We start from the raw sequence: 22901 nt of genomic DNA, 5'->3' as shown, positions 1-22901 counted from the left end.
ACACTGAAGGAGCCTTCCAAGGCAAAACTGACCTCCTCTCATGGTGCCACCGCCTATTTCGAGGATGATGACGACGACATCTTTGTCATCTCCTTCGCCAGACGCTCTGGACGGAAGAGACTTCCCCCACCCATGTGCACAGAACACATGAAGAACATCCCGGTATTAACATTGATACACTGGAGAGTTACTCAATGTGGTGGACTCCACATAATATGAAAAGTTGATACCTCATCCGTCGCTCACTCATAGCCAAGCTAAAATCTACACTTATGGGTGTACTGAACCGTTGCCTCTGTAAGGCACCATCGAAGTGGATGTCACCAGTTCCAACCGTACCCTCTGGACCAAGTTCCACGTTACTCAAGGGCAAAAGGGTACCCTGCTCGGATGCCACACTGCTGAGGACTTTGAACTGGTGTTCTCAGCGAAACAGGTCAACGACTCATGCGGACGAGATCTTGAAGGACTTTCCCCAACTCTTCCAAGGCCTGGGAAAACTCAAGGATCACCAAGTCACCCTGCACAATGAGAAGTCCATGAAGCCTACGGCGCTTTGACATCAAAGAGCTCCATTTCATCTCAGACCGCTAGCGGAGAAGGAACGGGAGAGACAAGATGTCATTGAGAAGGTGTCCAGACCCACTCCATGGGTATTCCCACTTGTCATTGCGTCAAAACCTAAGCAGCCTGGCACCATAAGACTATGTGTAGACATAAGACTGACAAATCAGGCCATCCGGAGAGAAAGGCACATAACTCCAACTATAGATGACAAAATCGCAGACCTGAATGGAGCCCAATGGTTTTCGAAGTTTGACCTAAAGTCAGGATACCATCAGTTGGAGTTAACACCGGGAAGTCAATACATCATGACTTTTTCCATTCACGTGGGTCTCCGGCAGTACACACGGCTGAGCTTTGGCGTCTCTTCTGCGCAGAGGTGTTTCAGAATGCCATCAAAGAAACACTCTTGGGGCTGATAAGCATGATTAACTTGAGTGACTGTATCCTTATCTACTCCCAAAGCCAGGAAGGACGCCACCTCTGACTGCGGACCCCCACCGTTTGTCGGACTGCGGCCTTACCTTACACAAATTTTTTTTTATTTCTACCGGAACTCAGTTGACTTTTTCGTGTTTGTCTTCTCCCGAGACGACTCAAAGTAGACCCGAGGAAAGCAGAGGCGATCCGCAAGGCACCGATACCACAAAACCCAACGAAAGTACGCAGTTTCCAGGGGATGGCAACATACTGCGGGAGATTTATACCGCGCCTGGCAACCTTAGCGTGCCGTCGCAGTGGGGCCCCAAGGACGAGAGCTCCTTTCGCAGTATAAAAGAGGCGCTGCCAGATCAGGCCAATATGGCCTACTTTCACTCTCAATGCAGGACTGAGCTAGTGGTTGATGCCAGCTCGGTAGGACTCGGAGCAATCCTCCGACAGGAAGATGTAAGAGGTGACTGCATGCCATGCCAGTGGCCTATGCGAGTCAGGCATTATCACCTACATAGACCCACTATGCCTAGATGGTACGTGAGGCCCTCATCATCAGGTGGGTGTGTCAGGATTTCCACCTAATGTAGCCACTTCAATCCGGGCAGAAGGTTGCTCATGACCTCACCTTAATCTGAAAGAAGAGAGCGTGTTGTGTCTTTAACGACTCCTCCGAAGCCCAGTAGGCCCCTCTTGTAAGCTACTTTACAAATACTACTAGTACAATAACTTTATTATTCCACCTCAATAAAAGCCTTATAGTATAGACACGCAATGGCTTCAAATGCATTTAAAGTTACAGCTCATACTCGTGGAGGACAGTTAAATCGAATTTTCAAAGTACCATCAGTACCTCAACTGGGTGGTAGACAGTGCAAATGGCCGAATTATTCACATGTAGTGATCCCTCCTTTTAGCCATGACCAAACGATCTCGTAGCCTTCCATGCTGCATGGGTCTGTATGTGACGTGTGCATGCTCGACTCTAAAATCACGGTGCTTATATAAAAAAATTAAACTCAACATTTTCGTCGCCACACTTGTCCACTAACTTGCATGTACGTAAGTAATATGTTGGACTACGCATGCGCGGGCGAGCTGTGTCTCTTCATTGAGATCTTAGGTGGGCGCAGACGTCACGACCCAGACTCCGAATGTGCGGATGAGCAGGTTCTCTCCGTTGAGCTCTACTGAGTGCGCGTGCGCAGATAAGCAGTTTGGCTCTATTGCGTGTGTGGGGCAGTTGCGGGTCGTACTGCTCTCTCCGAGCTCTGCGTGGTAGTCACGGGTCAGGCTACGCATGCGCAGGTAGGCAGTTTATTCCGTTGAGCTCTGCTGAGGGCGCGCTAGTCGCGGGTCGTGCCGCGCATGCGCGGAAGAGCAGTGCGTCTCCACTGAGCCTGCGCTCTCACCCCGAGCAGAAGCCCAGCGAGTACAGCTCATCAGTGGTCTGCACCGAGCAGCTGTCCACGGGGCGTCACACGGAACCGCTCCTGGGAGGGCCTGCACCCCTCCGAGCCGCCGTCTCTGCCCTCTGGCCGGCCTGGCACCAAGCCTCCCCTGGAAACCAACATGGACAGCACGGCAGGGCCCTCCAGGCAGGTGTCACGGAAGGTAAGTCAGGACGTGAGAAGGCTGGCACGAGCGGAGGCCTCGGCCCTTCTGCAGGTCACAAATAACGGTATCAGGAGGCGCCACTCCCGCCTGAATGGAAGGTTGACAGGGTTTAGAACAATAATAATCGAGTTCTGTTCGTTCTACTTCTAACCCTTGAATGCAGCCCTCCAGTCCCATGCTGTGGCCCCAGGCGCTGAGCTCCCCCTCCCCCTCTGCCTCTGGTGTTGTCTACTCATACACTACCCCTTATCCCCCGGGTGCCCTTCCCTCTGTTGGACACCTGGCCCTCTGGACATCTGTGAACTTATCCTTCGGGCAGGATCTCTTTGCACACGAGTGAACATTTCACCTTCAAGAATAAACACAACAGAGTCCCAGGCTACTATTGTAGAAAAGCAAAATGAAAGCTTACCACAAAGGATTGAAGTTCTGTGTGTTTTTTTTAACTGATATGGCGTTGGGAAAAATGGAATTAAAAGCAGTGTTTAAAACAGTTAAAATAAACAAGCAAAAGTGTACAACACCTGAACCAGAAGGTTTAAGATGGGCCAGACGACATCTCCGGAAAATCCCAGATTAAAGCCTGATTTCACACCAGTGAGTTGAGGCCAAGGGCTGAGGCTCTTATTGTACAAGAGTCAGAATACCTTCTGCAAATTCAGCTCGAGGCTCAAGTTCTGCTACAGACTTAATTGGGCTGCATTGTATTGTTAAGGTTGATCATGTGAGACCTGAGTACTGCTCCACCATCCGTAATATAGTTGGATACAAGAAAGCATTAATAGTGTAATACACCTTTGTCCAACGTTATTCTTAAAATGCATAGCTCATCATTATTAAAGTAAAAGTTAGATAGGCGAGAAGTTCTTATTAGTTTCCACCATAGGCCCTTTAAATTAAAATGTGCTTATTTTGGTGGGGAATTATTTTGGTATTTCTATATATGTTCCACCCTTCCTACCCCTTTTGATCCCCCACCACGCCCCCTCAGTGCTTTGAAGTTAGGTGGAGCTGGGTCCTAGATTGTCAATGAGGGCTGTGGCCCAGATCACATAGTCATTAATCCAGGATCAATGAAGCCCATGGTGCAGTGAAACAGGCTCTCTTCCAAAACTCTCCTAAACGTCCTGAAATCTACTTCTAGACAGACAAGGCACTTCTAGATTGTGGGTCCCTATCAATGCATGTGATACCCTTATAACTCGTATTTAATTTGAATTAGAAACAGCAAGTTTAGGAAGACGGACCATAAGCATTTTGTATGCTGAGAGGATGGGCCGACTCCGCAATTATGCCATTGAGAATTTTTTGTTACAATAACAAATATTTGAAATCGGTTCCCTCACTGAAATCAAACAGATATTTCCATGCATGTGGGTAGAACATTTTAATCCAGTGATTAGGTGAAATACAAAACTGTGCTATCTGGTGTTACCAAACTGTTTTTTATAGGGAATCGCACATGTACACTGTTATAGTAGTCAAGCAAGGATATTCAAGCCCTGTGGGCCAACAGAGACTTGAGCTATAGGATGAGTAGTGGAAGGAATACATATTCCTCAGAACCTGCAAGTGGTACATAGTGCATTTTGTGACAGCACAGACTTGTGGTACAAATGATGGCAACAAAGGTGACTGTGATGCCAGGTTGCCAGTTTTTTGTGTGAAAGAAGCACCTAAGAGGAGCAAGGAATTAATTAGTCCCAGGTTTGGGATCTCAGTCTTGAAAGAGGTGAGGTGCAGTATCTTGAACTTAGGTTTGGGTACATATCAGGCTCCTCGTTGCGCGGAGAACACAGTTCCAAGCCATAGAGTTAGCTAAGCATTTGTCTCCTAAAAGACACATCTTTATCAGCTCACCAATTCACATATATAATATCCTGAAGAAGTTAACTTAAATTTACCACACACATTCACAAAGCCAAATAATGGCAACCATACACACTGGCAAAATGAAAGAAATAGCAATATCCTTCAGTATTACTTGTCCATCCATGTAATGCTCGACACAAACTTGCATCAGGATCTAGTCGGCCACAATGCCATGTAATTTGTTAATAGACAATACACTAGGCTGTTTAAATCTAAGTGTGTAATAGAGGGATTCAACTTCGCCTGAGCATGCAGCAGTGTCAACAAAAGATTGTCCTTGTGCCAGGGTGCCCGGACACCCCTGCAAGGTAATCCTTGAGGTTACTGGGAGCCATGTCCCACTCTCCAGGGTGGCCCAATGGCAGAACCCTTGGGGATTTCCTGGGCAACCCAGCAGAAGAAGGGGGGGGGGGATCAAGGAACTCCTGCCAGCTATGAGCTGCCAAGCCCCACTTCCACAACAGCACATGCTTCTGTCCTGCCAGGTCATGGCTGAATGTAGTGGTGGAGGCCACCATCCAATCCTGGCATGATGGAAGTTTGGCAGACCACTTGCTTTTGTGGAGGCAGAAAACTTGCAATCTGGTTCTTGCTGTCCCCATTGCTACTACTGTTTTAGAAGTGGTGGCCAGGTGGCAGATGCCAGGACCTTTTTAAAGTGTGGCAACTGCCTTCCTACTCCAAGGTTTAATAAGGGCCTATGTACATAAGCATGCTTGATAATTACTAAATAAACAGGCCATAACATACTTTGGTGAATGCCCCCATTTAGCTCCAGTAAGTCATAGCATTAGGTGCCCAATTTGCCGCCACTTTTGTGGCATTTCAGCCATCCAAAGTGACAAGAAATGCTCATTGTATACTGCTGAACACATTTGATGAATCCGTGATGTCAAACTTGCTTTTCCAGCCACGAGTTTCATTCCAGGATGTTGCTGCTTATTTCTCTAAAGAGGACTGGAAGCTTCTACATGAATGGCAGACTGAACTTTATGAGACCGTGATAAAGGAGATTCACCTTGCCTTGACGACTCTTGGTAAAGTTACTCTGAATGCTCTTATGATAACGGAAATCCATGGTTCTGGTTCACTAGCTCAAAGAAACTATTTAATATTCAGTTTTACAAAAAAAACTGTACATTGTGATAGTAATTGAAATATTATTTGTGGGGCCTGACGGAACTCAAGTCTTTATGGACACGTGTTGGATGTCAAGTGGTTTACTTAGCATTCCACCGAGCATAGCAAGTCATTTCAAGTTTTGGTTGCATTTTTAGGCACTTTACAAACATGCTGACTATTGTGTTCATCAAGCTTGTACGTTTCTGGTGACTTCGAATTTGCATTGTTACAGGTCAGAATATTTCATGTATTATAGCACACTGCCAAGGGCTAACAGGTTAATAGCCTTCTGGTCGTGTATATCTGTAACTATAACCAGGGAAAGTGCCTTTAGCAACTGGTATAGCCTGAGGCGGCAGGAGAGATTCAATACTATTGCAACATTCCAACTATTCAAGGTACAATATTCCACATTAGCATGGAGAACAGAAAGATAGATAATGGAACGAGTGAGTCGATGGTCTATACCCGCCAGTATTGGGCCTCTTCAGTTCCATTTGTTTATAAGGAGCTCCCAACATCACAGGGCTCTAATTTAAATGATAAACTGCAGCACACCTAAACTGACATATTCTTGTATTGTCTGATCTGCAAATTGTGACGTTAGTCGATTCAAACCCGGTTCCTGTGTTTAAGCCTAGGTCTCGTGATAACCATAACACTGTGTATTGACTGTTGAGAGCAGGAAAACAAAGCAGAATGCTCAATTATAGCCACTCAGAGAACATGGTGTGCCTAGCGGTCTCACTGCACTCGGAGTTCCTTTGCTTTCCTGCTGTTTGAAAGGGTGGTTAAGGCATACTGTGCTTAGGAGGCAAGGACAGCTTTCTCCATACTGTAATATGGGCCAAACTCCCAGTGAGGCGGGTCCCTGGCAGTGTTAATAGCCTCATTGCCCTTACCGTCAGGCAGTAATAGCTTTTAATTGCCCTCTCCACATTATGGCCCATCATATTTGTCTCAGGTCTATAAATACGAACAATAATGCTTAATTACAAAATACATTAGTTTCTGAGCATACGGTACATGAACTGCAGCAATACTTCACTCTATGAGTTGAGTGATTGACACTGGAATAAAGTATGATTGAAGCCCTCACCTGCACTTGCTCGCTCACTCACACTACACCCAGCCAGCCTCACTTTGCAATCCGTCAGCTATGCTACGTTCAGCATGTTATCCAAATACATTTCAGGCACGCCAAAGGTGATCATATTGTATTGTTATTATTGCACATAACTAGTAGTGGATGTTGTAGTTTAACTATACGTGGCTTGTTCTATATTACCTAATCTACAATAAACAACATTAGGTGGGTTGATACTATCTCCAGATGAGATGTGACCCTGATGAAAAATCTAGGTCCCAAATTTGAGTCCACGGTCCCTACTCAGGACTGCGCCCTTTTCTTTCCACCACTGTCATCAAAATTGTCATTTTGAAATAACAACCAAAAATTATTGTGAAATGTTAACATGAAAGCATTGATTGTATGTAAAAATTGATATACAGGGTATGTGATCCCTTTATTGCTTTCTATAATTTTGAGGAGCAGGTTGTTTCTAACTTTCATATAAAATGACTTCTGATGACATTCAATTGATCAGATGTGCATTAGTTTGACAGTTTCTCTACATATAGTTTGTATATAGAGCCTGAGGCTGGCAACCCACCCCAGAGACACCTCCATCCTGCCTCCTGTTGGTGTGTGAAAAGCTTCTCCATGCTAAACTCTGATGTCGTGGGCCCAGTGTTTCTCCATCATTGCTCTTTTTAATTCCACATTTATATCCAATTCACACTCCTGGTGTTTTGTTCAGGGCCCTAGCAACTCAGCTGGGATCAACTTAGACTTTAGTTTGTGAGTAACTCTCCTATGTATTTGTTTATTACAGAAAGGTGTAATTTAATTTGTCTCATACTTTTTTTAAACAGGCCCTCTTATTGCCACTGCTGTGTTTTCATTGAGACCCAAAGACACGGAAGAAGTGTTAAACCTGGACCGAGAAGATTCCAGGACAAGAGACGAGAGCAGATGTCACTCGAGTGAGTAGGCGTGTAACCTGTTCTTGTGATATACGAAGATAATAATCAGGCTTTTATTCCCTAAGTTCAGCTGACACTAACACAAACATGCACTGATGCAAACATGTTTAAAGTCCCACATACATCACCTTTCCCCTTAGACAGACCTCACAGAACTGCTCAGCACCTTCAGATAAAGTGCATGATCTCCTACCTGCTCTAACTCTCCTCCCTTGATTTGAGATCTCTAAGGTCATATTGAAAATATGGGGATTATGAGTCAGCCTCACAGCCTAGAAGCAAAAATGAGGTACAGTGCTCCTTGGCACTTACATTTATTTGTAAGCATTTGGAATAGAAGGCAAATAATCTTATTGGTTCCGGTGTCTCTGTCTGTTGGGCCTGATTTGAAATGTTTGCTCAGTAGTCACCCTGGCCTCTGTTCACCTTACCCACAAAATTCATGAGTCAAATGGAAAATATTGATGAGGCTTTCACTCTATGCCGCAGTTGATCAGGGCCATTATTAAACACATCACTTATTGGAAAGGGCTTCCCAAGGCTTACATGTCGTATGTGAACAGTTGACGGGGGTGTTCAGGGTGAGAGGCCTCGGCGTCCACTGTTGTGTATAAAAGTAGTGTAGCAGAGGGGTTGTACCCATAAATGTATCTTGAATGTCACTGGAAAGGAGAGGTCACTGTTGCTTCAAAGATGAACCCACTTTATCCCTAGAGGCGAGTCCCTGCTCACATCTGTTGCTCCGATAGATGCACTAAAAGGAGGTAAGGGGAGTGCTTGGATGTGAGGCTTGCGAAGACCCTTTGCCTGGATTGCCTTGAGGACGGGGTTCAGAATGCACGCTTGAAACTGACATTCAACCATTCATAGTTTGTCTCAAATATTCGTGTGTTCTTAGGCACATAACCCGACTAGTAATCCAGTTCTTATCAACTTCAAGATTAGTTCTTAAAGGTGTGAATTTCACTGAAAAATTATTTCATGTTTTGTCTATAAATTACAGATTTTGACAATGCAGTTTTATCTTCTTTCTGTGTTTATTTCTCATCATGTTCTCATTTTCTTTTTCAAATTCTGTGGCAAGTTGGTCCTCCATGCCACGCTCTCATGTCACCATGCAGCATCCATCTCAATGTTTTATTAAGATACGTATTTGCTTATTTAGAACCAGACATGGCTGTGGTCCAATAGTCAGTTTTGAAGGCTGACTAAATGCAGTGCTTAATTTGAGTTGGTGGTTTCCGGTGCTCGGTGCCGGCACTTAATTGTCAACACCTGCACTTCGGACAATTTGCCACATAGTGGCGTTGTTTGTCTAATATAGAGATGAACACAACAACAGTTGTTTAATTATTCAATATACATGAAAAATGACTTATTCCTGCTGCCTGCACAATTCTTTTAGTTGAGAGGGGCCTGGAATAGTCTGAATTGTCACAGATTTAGAGTGTAATAGTAGTTGCGTCCATACTGTCATTGGCAGCGCCGACAGGGCAATAAATGGTGAAAGCTGCAGTGGCCACTTGAAGAGGGTCCTGGCACTTATTAGTGTACAAATTAAGCACTGACTAAATGGTAGCAGAAAACAGAAGGGAGGGAGGAAATGTGGTAAGGAGGAGGACTGGCAAAAACTAAAAGGTAGATAAATTGCTGTCGTTAATTAATGTCTTCCTGTGCCACTCAAAGTAGTGTAGACATCATGTTTATTGTTTCTCTTTACCACTGGGGTTTTTAACACTTATTTTTTTTAAATTAAACTTCAAATGTATTAAATGTTTTAAGCTTTACTTTTTCACGTGTCCTTCTATAAATATTTGTGGACTTTAGAATGGTGGTAAAATATTTAGTTTTTGCAAAGGGTTAACAACTGTCCAACACTAACCTGCACTAATGAATAACTCTCAGAAAGTGTAGCTTCTTTAGTAAAGTGCTGGAGTTTTAAATGTGCTGTTTTCTGGTTCCACTGAGTGCGAGGACTCCTTCCCTATCAAATTACTCACTGGAAAACCACAATCAGAATCCTCTTTGAAAAGCAGCATTTCCCTAGCTTTCCTAAGTAGTTTTGAATTTAGAGCTTCGCATGCAGCTTAGCTGAACAGCAGCTTGGGCCTGATGATCTGGAGCAGTCACATTGCAGCAGAGCTAACACTGCTGATGTATCGAGGGAGGAGATCTGAAGCTTCTTCCTGGCATGGCCCCCTGCGTCCATGCTTTGAACACAGACCTTTTCTGATTGGCCTTTACTGACTGTGTTGTATACACAGGTTCTTAAAGGTTGGCTCTCTATGCCTGTATTGTAAGCACAGGCTCTTCCTGATGTGTCCTCGCTTGTAGGTTTGTAATCGGAGCTCTTCCTAGCTTTGCTTGTGGTTTTTCATTTTAGGAGCAGCATCTTGTTTAGAGAGTGAGGATGGGAATCTGTTCCAAAACACCCCAGGATCCCATCTATTAAAGTCGAGGAGAAATACTATGTCTTTGGGGAGCCAGAACTATTCTTTAAAAAAAAAAATTTATTTAGATTTAAATGGCAATAAACAACAATTAAAGGGTGAAAGCCCACACTCAAAGGAAATGAAAATAAACAGAGGAAATAAGCTCACATGTTGCATCTTCCACATAAAGCAAGCAGCTGGCAACCAGAGTAAGTGTCGGGATGAATAAGCCACACTATACACTGACAACGACATCACAGTCTACACCAGGAAGCAGGATCACATAGATGGTGCTGGTGCTGGTGCGTCGCCAATAGGGCACACATTGTAGTGCTTGATCCACCCTCCCCAAACCTTGAAGAATTTACAGGGGCAACCCCTGCTTTTGTACATGACTCATTCAGCAGCCATATAGAGATCCATCCTCGATTTCCATTCAGCCATGGTAGGGACCTCCGGTGCACCCCAACGGAGCGCGAGCCAAAACTATTCTTGTACCTTAATTTATCGGGTGGCTACAAAACCAATTTCGGAGGCTATGCCCTGTCTCCCGAAGGAGTTTTTTTAAAAGTAATTCACGTTCCAATGTTACTCTGTGTGAGGGAAATGGTCCGAGCGACAAGTTTTAAGACAACCATGGTTATACCCCTTTGAGATTCAGATACTTCAATGTGCCCAACAACAAGACAGAAACACCACTCTAGGGTTGAACAGAAGGGAGCCACTATGAATCCTGCCAAGAGCAGGGCATAGTACCACAGTGTAGGAATCAGCGGTGTGGTGCTATGGTAGAGCATCCAAAGAGGTTAAATGTGGTCTTGTCCAATCAGAATTACACACATCAGTCATACCTCACCCAGAATCTGCCCCTCTGATCTTACTGACATTCCCGCATATTAAAGAAGGTGACTTGTGCTTCCAGCAGTGGGGGGTGTCAGAGGGTAACACCACACACTGCACACATGCATTCAAGAGCACAGATCGGTCCCACACATCACAGGAAACCGAGTACTAACATTTATTTATTTATTTATTTGACAGGTTTTATATAGCGCTGGCTAGACCCGGAGGTTTCAGGGCGCTTCACAGGTGCCTAAACAAGAATTCAAAAGTTGATCAAAAACTCAGTATATACAATACAACAAAAACAGACGTTCCAGTGAGGACTGAATAACATGGTCACTACAAAAGCATATACATTTGCATATAAAGTGGCTGGTGATGGGAACACGTTTCAGGGCTGAGCTATAAACGATAGAATAACAACAACCGTTTCATTGAGGTCTAGTGGATACATACATAACAAAAGCTGGTAGATATATGTATAAAGTGGTAGATGGGGGGGAACAGGCTTCAGGGGAGGAGGAAGTAGGATAGGGAGATTAACGGGGAAGGGGGATGGGTGACGGGGAGGGAGAGAAGTAGAGGAGGGTGAGGTCGGAGAAGGTCAGAGGACTGATTAAGGACCCCAGTATTTGCCTAGAAGGCGTAGCTTCAGGTCTTTTTTGAAGGAACTATAGGAGGGGTTGCAGCGCCATTTTTTGCGAAGGCATTCCATATGATCGGCGCGTTTCCAGAGAAGGAGCGAGATCGAGTGGTTTTCTTTTTAAATAAGGGGGGGATGAGGAGGAGGGAGTTTGTGCTCCTCATCGTTCTGGCGCAGCCCGCTTTTTTAAGTTTGTTTGCGAGGTACAGTGGGGCATTCTGGTGTACGGCTTTGTGTGTGATGCATGCTGTCTTAAAGGAGGATCTACTTCAGCTGGAAGCCAGTTGAGAGCCTTCAGGGATGGGGAGATGTGGTCAAAACGATTGTAGCCAGTGATAAGCCTGGCTGCTAGGTGGAGCACAGATCTGAGTGGGGCTAGGTGGACTTTGGGGGTTCCTGTGAGGATAGCATTACCATAGTCAATTTTTGAGAGTACCAGGGATTGGACAACCCATTTGAAATCTCCGGGAGGGATGAGGGGTTTGATTTTCTTCAGGTGACGGAGAGTAAAGAGAGCTCCTTTAGCCAGGTTTTTATGTGTTCGTTGAGGGTAAGATTTTTATCAACCGTGAAACCAAGGGATTTCGCTGAGTTGGACAAAGAGAGCGAGCAGTTGAGCGCATTGAGGTCAGAGATCCAGTTTTGGATGGGAAGTCCATTGTTTTTAGGGGAGAAGAGGATGATTTCAGTTTTCTTGGGGTTGAGTTTGAGATGGTTGGTGTGAAACCAGTGTTGGATCTTGTTTAAGGTGTGGTGAAGATAAAGTATATCAGCGTAGGACCTAATTTTGTAGTAAAGTTGTTTGTTGTCGGCATAGAGGTGGTAGTTAATTCCAGCTTGTTTCAGGATGAGCGCAAGAGGTTCCATAAAGAGGTTAAAGAGTGAAGGGGAGAGACTAGAGCCTTGGGGGACACCTAGGGTGACCGGAGAGGGGTTAGATAGACAGTCGTTCAGTTTGACTTGTGTTCTGTGTTGGAGAAAAGAGGTGAACCATTTAAGGACCTGGCTGTTAAGGCCAAAGCGGGACTTGAGTGAGTTTAGAAGGTAGTTGTGGTTGACTGTATCAAAGGCAGCGAGAGGTCAAGGAGAATGAGTAGACAGGCTTCACCGTTGTCAAGGGAAGAGTGAATGTCATCGATTATGTTTAGCATGGCGGTTTCCATGCTGCAGCCTTTTCTAAAGCCAGATTGCAGGGGGTCAAGGAGGTTGAAGATGTTAATGTGTTTATCTAGTTGGAGCAGGGCACATTTTTCCAGGGCTTGGGAAAGGAGAGGTAGGTTGGAGATAGGGCGGAGGTTGTTCAGGTCATTTGGGTCTGAGGAGGGATTTTTAGGGATAGACGTGATTTGACCGAGTTGAAGTGAGTCCGGGACACTACCTGTGGAAAAGGAGGTGTTGATGATGTTGGTCCAGTACGGGGCAATGATGTGGTTGAGATCCTGTATGTATGAGTGTGAGGACGGTTTGAGTTTGGTTATGATGTTGGAGACTTCGAGTTCGGTAACAGGTGAAAATGAGTCCGAGATGCATGGTTTTTTAATTGTAGGGTGGGTAGGTTGGGTTCAGGAGGGGTATAAAGGAGGAGGGTGTGGGGGGGTAAGGAGACAGAGTCAGGACGGGTGGATCGTTTAGTGTATTGACAGCGACGAGAGGGGAGCTCGTGGGATCTCAGTTAGATGGAAGGAGCGATCGATTTTAGCGATTTTATCCGAGAAGAAGTTGGCAATTTCCTCACATCTAATTATCGAGGAAGTAAGTTTGGGGGGGGGGGCTATGATTGTTTGTTTGTGAACAATGTTGAATAGTTCTCTGGGTCTGTTTTTAGCTCGATAAAGTTGTTTTCGGAAAAAGGAGGCCTTTTCCCTGAAGATGTGTTTTTTATAGGATGATCTAGCATAAGTGATATAATGATATAACATAAGTAGACACTTTCCGTGGAAGGAGGGCCATTGCCCAATGATGATATGAGCTTGTATTTTCCATCTGCTATACCTGTGAAATTCCATATTTCCATACCTTGAATGATGGGTTTGATACTGTTTCAGTGGTCCGGTGGTAAGTGTCTAAAGCTTTTTTTTTTTTTAGCTGGTGATACGATTACCAATTCTGATGTGTCATTCAGGAATCAGAGAACGGGAAAGTTAGAAATGAAGGAAACAGAGGACTTGGACCAGTGGGGAAATCAATATTATCCCAATGAAGGTCAGAACCACTGGGGAATGTTTGCCGTTCTGAATAAAATACTTACTGATATTCACAAGTAATTTGTCACTGTATGTCACTTTGTTCAATCTGCTTAACCCAATGATTTATCTTTCACTCTTCCACATCTAACAATAAGGTATGACATGTAACTGGTAACATTGATTGGTCTTTAACAGGATTTCCGTTTCCAAATTCAGACATTGCTTTGAGGGAGGAACAAGCGCTTGAGTCCAATCTGAAAGACAATCGTGCTACAGAAGTAAGAAATCGCAGCATTGGCTCGAGTGCAGGTAAAATGTGCTTCTGGAGTGTGTATGTGACTCATGTCACCAAGAAAGTAAGCCATGCTTCTTTCACTAAGGCTAAACATCAATGAAATATTGCAATACTCTGCCATCAGTTAGCCATCTTACCCACTCACCTAGAACATCCCCTTACCAGTTAATTCCTGTGTTTTATCATCTACTAGTGGTTCGCATCTCCATTTGAGAGGAGAAGTTCCATAGACTGTGTTCAACTGGGAGGCATATGTCATGCTATGTTATAATAAGGGGAGAGGAGTTGGCCTAACGGCTAGGGCGGTCGACCTCGAATCTGGGGAACCGGGTTCGAGTCTCGGCAATGACACTGAACATACTGGGATTTTAAGCAAATCACTCAATCTCCCCGTGTCTAACAAAAATGAATGTGTCCTCATGTAACGCAACTGGTGCTATGTAAAGCGCTTTGATACCCGATACCTTCGGGTCAAGTTCGCGCTATATAAAACTCCGTAAAAAAAATGATGATAATCATAATAACAGATGTTACTGTTACCCAATTTATGTTTTTCAATTTACCAAACTCAATAGGCTTGAAGTGTGAGTCTCCTTTGACCGGCTTCAAACTTAAGAATTCCACCACACTGCATTTTTTTTATCAGCAAGTGTTCAGCTCAATGAGCAACCCTGAAGTGCTATTGTGTTACATTATTTAATAGCTTTTGTCTAGCTGGTGGCTTCTTGTTGCTGTGAGGAAATTCATCCCTTTAGTGGTGGACAAGAGTCTTACTCTCCTGAAAACTAAAATGCTTTTAGGTGTTTCCTAAAACTTAGGTGTGTCTTAACTGCACATTTCTGCCAACAGCTGATTCAATACTTTAGCTACCATGTGGGAGAAAGCTTTGTTTTTCAGTCAAACCTGGAAGGTTCTGCATTCTGCAAACAGAGGACAATTGGCAGTGCACATCTGACTTCAAACAACAGAAGTGATAAAAGCGATTGATGAGAATAGAGATGTACAGGCCCGTAAATTAAACCTGCCTTCAACAGAAAGGTATTCTACCTTCCAAAGACCTAATGAAATGTGTTTTCAGGCCAGAAGTGCATACTTCTGTCTACTGTTCACTGACAGGATCTATCCTGCAAAACTCCAGTGTATAAACAAGCCTGGTAGTGGTTGGAGAAATATAAGTGTCTCCAAAAACATACCACTGACCTGATAATGTAATAGACTGGGGGAGGGGGGCATGTATTTCTCACAGGAATGTTTTCCTCTGCCCACTCTCTGATATGGGATGATAACAGCCTTCTGAGACGGGCATGAGAGTTTTTGCTGGCAGGATGAAAACCCATAGTTTCCCAAATTACTTTGAAAGTATGTACATATTTCTTCAACACATAGGTAGCTACATTAAATATGACTACAAATAAGACATCACGGTCATGTAGTCTTGACATTTCTCACACTTGTTCATGCACGTTTACCCCAAATGGTTTCCAGCTTTACAGTTGCTTCTGCTGTGTTGTTTCTCCATATTCTAAGACAACCAGTAGCAGATCCTACTCCCCCTCCTTGAAAGTCCTGGAACACTGTAAACAAAGATGCTTGCTTGCTTCCTCGTAGAGTAGACCCACAACTCTGTGCAGAAACATTCATAGCTTAATATAATATGAATCTACCTTCCGCAAACATCAGTTTCAGTGCGGAAGCCTTCGTCATTAACAGTGTCGCTTTCCAAACTGTAATGTCCGGTTCCCTTTCTTCTTGTTTTGGGACTCTGTCTGAACGAATATATGAGCTGGAACTGGCAATGCACGTTAGAGCTACCAGGCTGTGCAGAATATGGTAAACACGACTGGTTTATTGGTGAAAACAGGCCATGGGCTGAAGAACAAAATATGTGTTGGAGAGACCATTAAACTGAAATGCCCTGGGAACGAGAATTAAAGAAAGACTCAAGTGGAAAGCACTTCACCATGTGTTCAAGAGCAAAACACTGCTCAGGTGGCCTCTGTACAGTTTATACCACAACAACACAAGGTGCTATTCTTGCACAAAGACAATACCCAGCGGGCCATGGGTTCTTCATAATTTCAAATTCTAGGGCCTAGAAAGGTGTATAGGAAAATTATACAAACAAAAAAGTATGCACAGAGCATGAATTATACAATAGATAAAGAGTTTTTTTCTGAAGTGGGACAGCTTGAAAGAGAAAAGTCTAACTGGGCAGGATGTAAGGAGAAGGAGGCTAATAGGGAGCAAGTGTCGAAAGTAGGTCCATTGTAATGAAATCTTCTCATCCCAGAACCCGAGGCTGTTGTGAAATCGCAAAAATCAAACAGCTGGAAGAGCCGGAGGATATTGTAAACGTTATCACCAGGCAGTACCCAAATCATACAAACCACAAGCTGTGCACACCGGGTTTGAGAAACCAACAAAAACAGCCCAAGCGCAGTTAGGATCGAAAATAAATACTTAATGCTTAGCTGACTCTGGGAATGGCTGGAGTAAAGAACCAGAGTTGTTTAGGGAAGCACCATGTACCCAACAAAGAAACAACAACCACTGACATGACATAGCTACTAAGATTACACAAGGAAAGTATTACCCATGCGGGAACAGAAATCCAGTAACGTAGCGCTGTAATAAAGGATCTCACGATCCAGAAGCAACATGGTTGCTAAAAGGAACACTAGTGCTCAAGTCGGAGCTATAATTTCTATGTTGAATTCTTGTAGAGTGTTATTTCACCACGAGTGACCACTTGGAGCTGTTGAACCTATAGTTGCTTCAGAAGCGAGAAGCTGTTGGTCCTGTTTGCCTACATCTCTTGAGGCCTCGGACATCAAGAAGTCAACTGTTCAAAGATTGCATAGCATGTGATGAAAGATATAGATGTTTGTCATATTGGAAAAGGACCGATATAAATGCCACTGTGACAAACCCACCTTCCTAGAAGCAGATGCATCAATGTATAAGGACGAGTCAATCATTGAGATGTGAGCTTGTCCTGCTGACCACTTTGATCAACACTAGTTGCACCTCTTTATATGCATGCCAACTGACAGGTGACTTGGGATTGCTCATCGCGTGAAAGAGTAGCCAAAGACAGTGAGCAGAAATCGGTGTTCCGGAGACCATCACTATCGTCAAGCTCTCCATTTAAGTCCCTAACCTGCATCCAATCACCGAGAGCACTAAGACACTCCTAAATGTAGATGATAATTTCACTCAGTCTCCATTAAAGTGAAAGATAATCTATTTGTCATTGGCAAAGATAAAGGTAGCAATGAAAGTAGACATAGTTGCATCAGATAGTATCAACAATAGCGGAGGCTTCGCGGCTGCTCCCTTACAGAGGCTGGAGATGTTGGCTGTCTGGTACCCAATACTGTTCCCTGTCCTCCTGGAAAGTTGTGTTATTGTCAAGGTTTTCCTTTGTTTCTGAGATACTGCTGCTGAACCGAATATTTCTTGTTTGTACCATGCAAGACTTCTACAGACACCGCGACTAATCTAATGATAAACATCCAATTGTATTGTGGATACTATGTGTCCACTAAAAGAACATTTAAAAAAATGATAAATAAACTACAGGGCGGATTCAGTTTGTGGAGAACAGCTTCAGAAGAGAATGCTGGAAGGGAGACGTTTAGTGATCAATTGAGAAGAACTGCAGTCAAGTAAAAACGATGCTGTATAAGTATAAACATGCACAGGTCCTCTAAGAGAGTCACAAACACAGCTGATCAGTCTCAGACTGACTAGAAAGTGGCATGACTGCCCAATGCTGCCCTGCATGATCATCAGTCTTTCAGACCAGGACTGATCTGATACCTGTGGATGAGCCGACGCTGCCTGAAAATATCCCCTATTAGGTAGTATCAAAGTAAGCAACAATCACTGCTGAGCACCATGCCCGATTCCACCATCTGCTCGACTTAGATTGTCTTACCGCAGCGTGACGGCTGTAGGAAGTAAGAGTAAAAGTTGTTCTGTGTTTACTCAGTGTTGGTCTTTCATTCCAAGCTCATAAATAAACTAACCTACCCCTTTTGATGATGATGGCTGCTCATGTAGTCTAAAAACATAAAGTCCGGGATCAATTGCAGGCAGTGGGAATAGGAAATTGGTGTTGGGCGGAGTGGGGAGTGGATGACGAGCAGAGCATAGCGATATCTGCTTTCAATATTAGAAGAGCTAAAAAAAATACAAGGGGCCACTAGTCCAAGTGTACAAAATATTGGATGTAAATCATCACTTTGTCTGTGGCCATTTACATCCCATTGTAACACTATGACCAGTTACAAATATTTATCAATTTGAGGGATGGCCAGGAAGGCAACTGATCAGGGGCTGTCTAATGGCCAGAAATCAACTCCGAATTCCCATGTCCCTGGTGTCAGTACTTGACCATTGGAGCCCAGGGTCCTGTAGGAAACATCACGGCCATCAACAGGGCGCCCAATCTGGCATCTGTGTACTTCCTATTCAGCTAATTCACATGCATTAGCCGACAGGGCTCACTGCCATGCATCCAGCGGGGTTGTCTTATTCTCGTGCACTGCATCTGTCGCCATTTGTGTTAAGAACTCATGGCTCTACCACTGTTAGTTACTTACTCAATCTGTTGACCTTCAGACAGTTTTCAGAATTCTTTGAGCCCCTGAATTGCTAAACAAGCTGTAGACCTTTCAGAAAAAACACTTTAACAATCATTGTTGCATCAACATCCCAGTAAGGACTGAGTAGGAGCCTGTAAGCATTTCATGGCAGAGCAAGATGCAGCAAAAGCGACAGTAATTTAGCTTACCCGGTTCATATTAGTCATTGATAAGATGAGAAGGATACACATATTCATATTCTGGAAACCCCTTGTCTTACCCGCCGATGGAACAAAAAACTGTCTGGTGGTTTATTAAGACCACTGCAGGCGCCTGCTTTTGTCATCACCACAAGTAATCCAATAGGGTGCTAGAATGCAAGATTTGGTCTAGCATTATGTTGTTTCTGTGAGGAGAAGGGGGAATGCCCAAATAACAAAGTGTAATTTTGCCTTGGACCCTGAAAATCCATCTTCAGGAGCGTATATGGATATGTTCTTCAGCAGCAGAGAGGGAATAATCATTAAATATCTTCAGAATCCTTTTTACAGTTGCACCATCTAAACAGGGCCACAGCGACACACCTCTGGTGGACGTGCACCTCTCCAGCACAATATTATTACGTATTGTTACCAATCTGGTGGGAAGAGAAAAGACTGAATGTAGTCACCCTTTAAACTCCAATCCTGACTCTCACACTAATCCGAACACCCACCTGAAGCAAATGACCATCAGTAGCAGACTCACAAATCACACAAACGAACAATGGAAAGTATTCTTGCTAAATGAGATGGTGGAAAGCCTGCGCACCCATCGCAGGTGGCCAAAATCAGCAGACCACAATCAAATCAGGGGCTCAAATTCCACTGTTCCTTCACAAGCGCATTAATATCTTATCTAATCCTATGCCTGATACATGTGTTCTGTGTTGGCAAAACAGAGTGGACATTACTCAAAACTCCATAAGTGCAACAGTTCAAACAACAGAGGAACAAAAGTTTTGTAAATTCTAAATAATCCAAATATGTGGTGCACTACATGGGGTTTAGAAAAATAGAAGGTGTGTCGACACAGTACCCAGCCAGACTCCTTTCCAGCTTCATCTGCTTAACCTTGGGACAATTTGCAGAAATCCTGGTACACACATAAGAATCTTCCTTCTGCCCACCTGTAGATGCATCTTCCTCGCAGAGAGAAGGTTCCCAATTGGAATATTTGTGAGTCACTCAGGACAGTAAGCCGACCACTCAGCTTTACTTTAAGGTAACAACTCTGAATGGTGGCTTCAGCAACACTTGAAAATTGATGTGCTTTCTTCTTTCCTGTTTTTAGCGAAGGGGAATTTCCTTTGAAGGAGAGGGTTATTTTATGCCTTTGCAGCGTCTGTTCTCATTGCAGAGTGAGGAAGAATCCTCTGTGTTCCAGATGCAAAACACCCAGTTATACACATTAGTGTGGTATTCTTCTGGGCTTGCTGACTGGGGTCCCTTGGAAGGTCACAGGATGTGATGCTTTCTGTGGTTCCTTGTAAAGTCACGTAATGTGATGTTCTCTGGATGCCCGTGAAGTCATGTAATGTGATGTTCTCTGGGTCCCCTTTGATGTCATGTAATGTGATGTTCTCTGAGTCCCCATGAAGTCATGTAATGTGATGTTCTCTGGGTCTCCGTGAAGTCATGTAATGTGATGTTCTTTGGGTTCCACGGGAAGTCACGTAATGTGATGTTCTCTGGGTCCCCCGTGAAGTCACGTAATGTGATGTTCACTGGGTCCCCGAGAAGTCACGTAATGTGATGTTCTGTGGGTCTCCCATGAAGTCACGTAATGTGATGTTCTTTGGATTCCACGGGAAGTCATGTGATGTGATGTTCTCTGGGTCCCCCGTGAAGTCACGTAATGTGATGTTCTCTGGGCCCCCGTGGAATCATGTAATGTGATGTTCTATGGGTCCCTGTGAAGTCATGTAATGTTATGTTCTCTTGGTCCCTGTGATGTCATATAATGTGATGTTCTCTGGGTCCCCTTGATGTAATGTTACGTTCTCTTGGTCCCCTTGATGTCATGTAATGTGATGTTTTCTGGGCCCCCATGACTTCATGTAATGTGATGTTCTCTTGAGTCTCCTGTGACATCATGGAATGTGACCCTCAAGGGGTTCTGTGTGAGGTCATGGAATGTGATCCTCTGGGGGTTCTGTAAGAGGTGGTGGCATATGACCCTCTGGGCTTCCGTGTAAAATTAAGGAATGTGATGCCCTGCGGGGTTCAGTGGCATAACAAAGGCCCCTTCAGTGCGGGGGGCGAGCTCCATGTGCCTTGGCCCGAGAGCTCCTTATTGAGTTTGGAGGGGGGCCCCTCCTTGTACTCTGCAGGGGGGTCGTCACTTTTCGTTACGCCACTGGCGGGGTTCCTTGTGAGGTCATGGATTCTGATGCTCTCTGGGGTTCCTATCAGGTCATAGAATGCAAGACTTTCTGGGTATCCCTGTGAAATCATGGAATGTGATGCTCTTGGGTTTCGTGTGAGGTTCATGGAATCAGATGCACTCTGTGGTTCCCAGGGTGGCAGCAGGAGTATGAAGACCTGGGCTAAGCATCAACTAACATCTTGCTCCTGGGGTCCATTTGTCTGTGGTATTCTACTTCTGACTTTTTGTACATACTTCATAAACCAACAACTCTGCATGCTGTCTGCTTGCTCACTTACCAGGTTCATAACGCCTTTTAAAATGATTGCGCAGAAGAACATGTCTTATTTTGCTTTTTAAGAAATGGTCCTGTTTGTCTAACTAAAAACCTCTCCCTCGTCAACACAGCAGACATTCAAGTTATCATAAAAGAGGAAGAGACGTACTCCAGAGACCTGCACGAAGCAGAGCGGAGAGAAGACCTCTATATGAACACAGGTGAGCGAAAGGCCTTAATGAGAAGTCAGAGAATCACTTTCCATACACGCATGCCACAATAAACCTAGTTCTGGTCTTCCATAAGCTGCCAAAGCTTGATCGTTGCTAAGCCTGAAATTCACAGGCTCCTCATTATACCAGTTCCAGCAGCAGCTCTTGCTCTGCTGTGTTTGCCTTACTTTTTTGCCCCCTGTGTTTTCCTAAATAGATTATGGAAATGACGGCTTTATTAATGTGTGCATCCTGCTCTATATAAATGAGGGTTTGGAAATACTGTATTGTTGTTTATAAGTAGTAAATATTCAACTTGCAAAGGTTCCCAAATATACTATATCTCCTTTTATACTCGGCTAGGTAGTAATTCTATCCCAAAAGACTAAATTCTATTGAAAGAGGGAAAAAAGTTACATTTTACAACGTTGTGAGCCCTGCGTCCAGAGTATTACTGGAGGTTCCTATCTCACTACTACTGCAGGGAGTTAGAAGTCTCCCTTAGATCTGTCTTGAAAAGCCCCCCAAAAAAGGCCAAAAAGGCAAATGTGGAATAACTGCAGTCTCAGTGGGCACAGAAGCAGCCTGTTTTAAGCCCATACTAACAATCATTTCTAGACCAACAGAAAGTTATTTATAACCATAATAATAATATTAATAATAGGTTCAGGGAGGTTAAAATAGCCCCACTCTCCTGGATTGCACGTTCAATATTGGAAACCATTTGTCCTCGCAACAGATTTCTCTGCAGCATGAGCTCTCAAGTGCTGCAGGAGGTAGTACACTGAATTCACAAACCATGTCCCTTTTATACCAGTTTTCTGCAATGTAAACATGTGAACAGAAATAGGAAGAACAAGTTTTAGAAATAGTCATCAGCAAACGAGGGCAGATGAATAACTACATGGTCAGCAAAGTGGGAGGGGGAGCAGGAATGCTTATGGCAGCAGTAAATGGTCGACAGTTAACATCTGAGACCAGGTGCACTGGCAGCTACAAACCAGGAGAATTACGAAGAAAACGAAATGGACACCACAGCCAAAATGGCTGTCGCTTATGCTAAGTAAAATATTACACATTTCCACAGACAACCTTTTTAGCATAAAACAGAAATAGCTCAACACACAACTCAAGTTCATGTATTATGGACAGAAGTATATGTCAAAATCAATAAACAAACAGGTATGTGATATATCCCAAAAGATTCACGATAAACTTCAGTATCTTGATGATGAATTTTTCTTTATTTTGTTGTTCAAGTTTTTCCGATTTAAAAGTACAGCATACAATTCATAGCCGACGCGGCGCATTTCGTCCCAACGGGACTTCTTCAAGGCTCACAAATAATGCTTATAAAATCCAACG

The 22901-nt window shown here is 44.0% G+C and overlaps 1 protein-coding gene across 6 annotated transcripts in view; it reads left to right on the top strand.

Moving 5' to 3' along the window:
* Positions 1–2406: 2406 nt before the first annotated feature.
* LOC146813485 (uncharacterized) overlaps positions 2407–22901 on the top strand; it is a 46031-nt gene continuing 25536 nt past the window's right edge. For 2 of the 6 annotated variants that reach the window (XM_085620274.1, XM_085620270.1), the window contains exons 1-6: positions 2428–2610; positions 5396–5522; positions 7543–7653; positions 13657–13773; positions 13953–14066; positions 21459–21545. In XM_085620274.1, coding sequence (XP_085476400.1) covers positions 2569–2610; positions 5396–5522; positions 7543–7653; positions 13657–13773; positions 13953–14066; positions 21459–21545 — 598 coding nt within the window. In that variant the 5' untranslated portion in view covers positions 2428–2568. Of the gene's footprint in view, positions 2611–5395; positions 5523–7542; positions 7654–13656; positions 13774–13952; positions 14067–21455; positions 21546–22901 lie in introns of all 6 variants that reach the window. The other 4 variants (XM_085620269.1, XM_085620271.1, XM_085620272.1 and 1 more) reach the window with 4 other exon arrangements.

This window comes from Triturus cristatus, chromosome 7 (assembly GCF_964204655.1).
Source record: "Triturus cristatus chromosome 7, aTriCri1.1, whole genome shotgun sequence".
Taxonomy (NCBI): Eukaryota; Metazoa; Chordata; class Amphibia; order Caudata; family Salamandridae; genus Triturus; species Triturus cristatus.
Note: the sequence above shows the minus strand (reverse complement) of the source record. Positions and strands in the feature narration are given on the sequence as shown.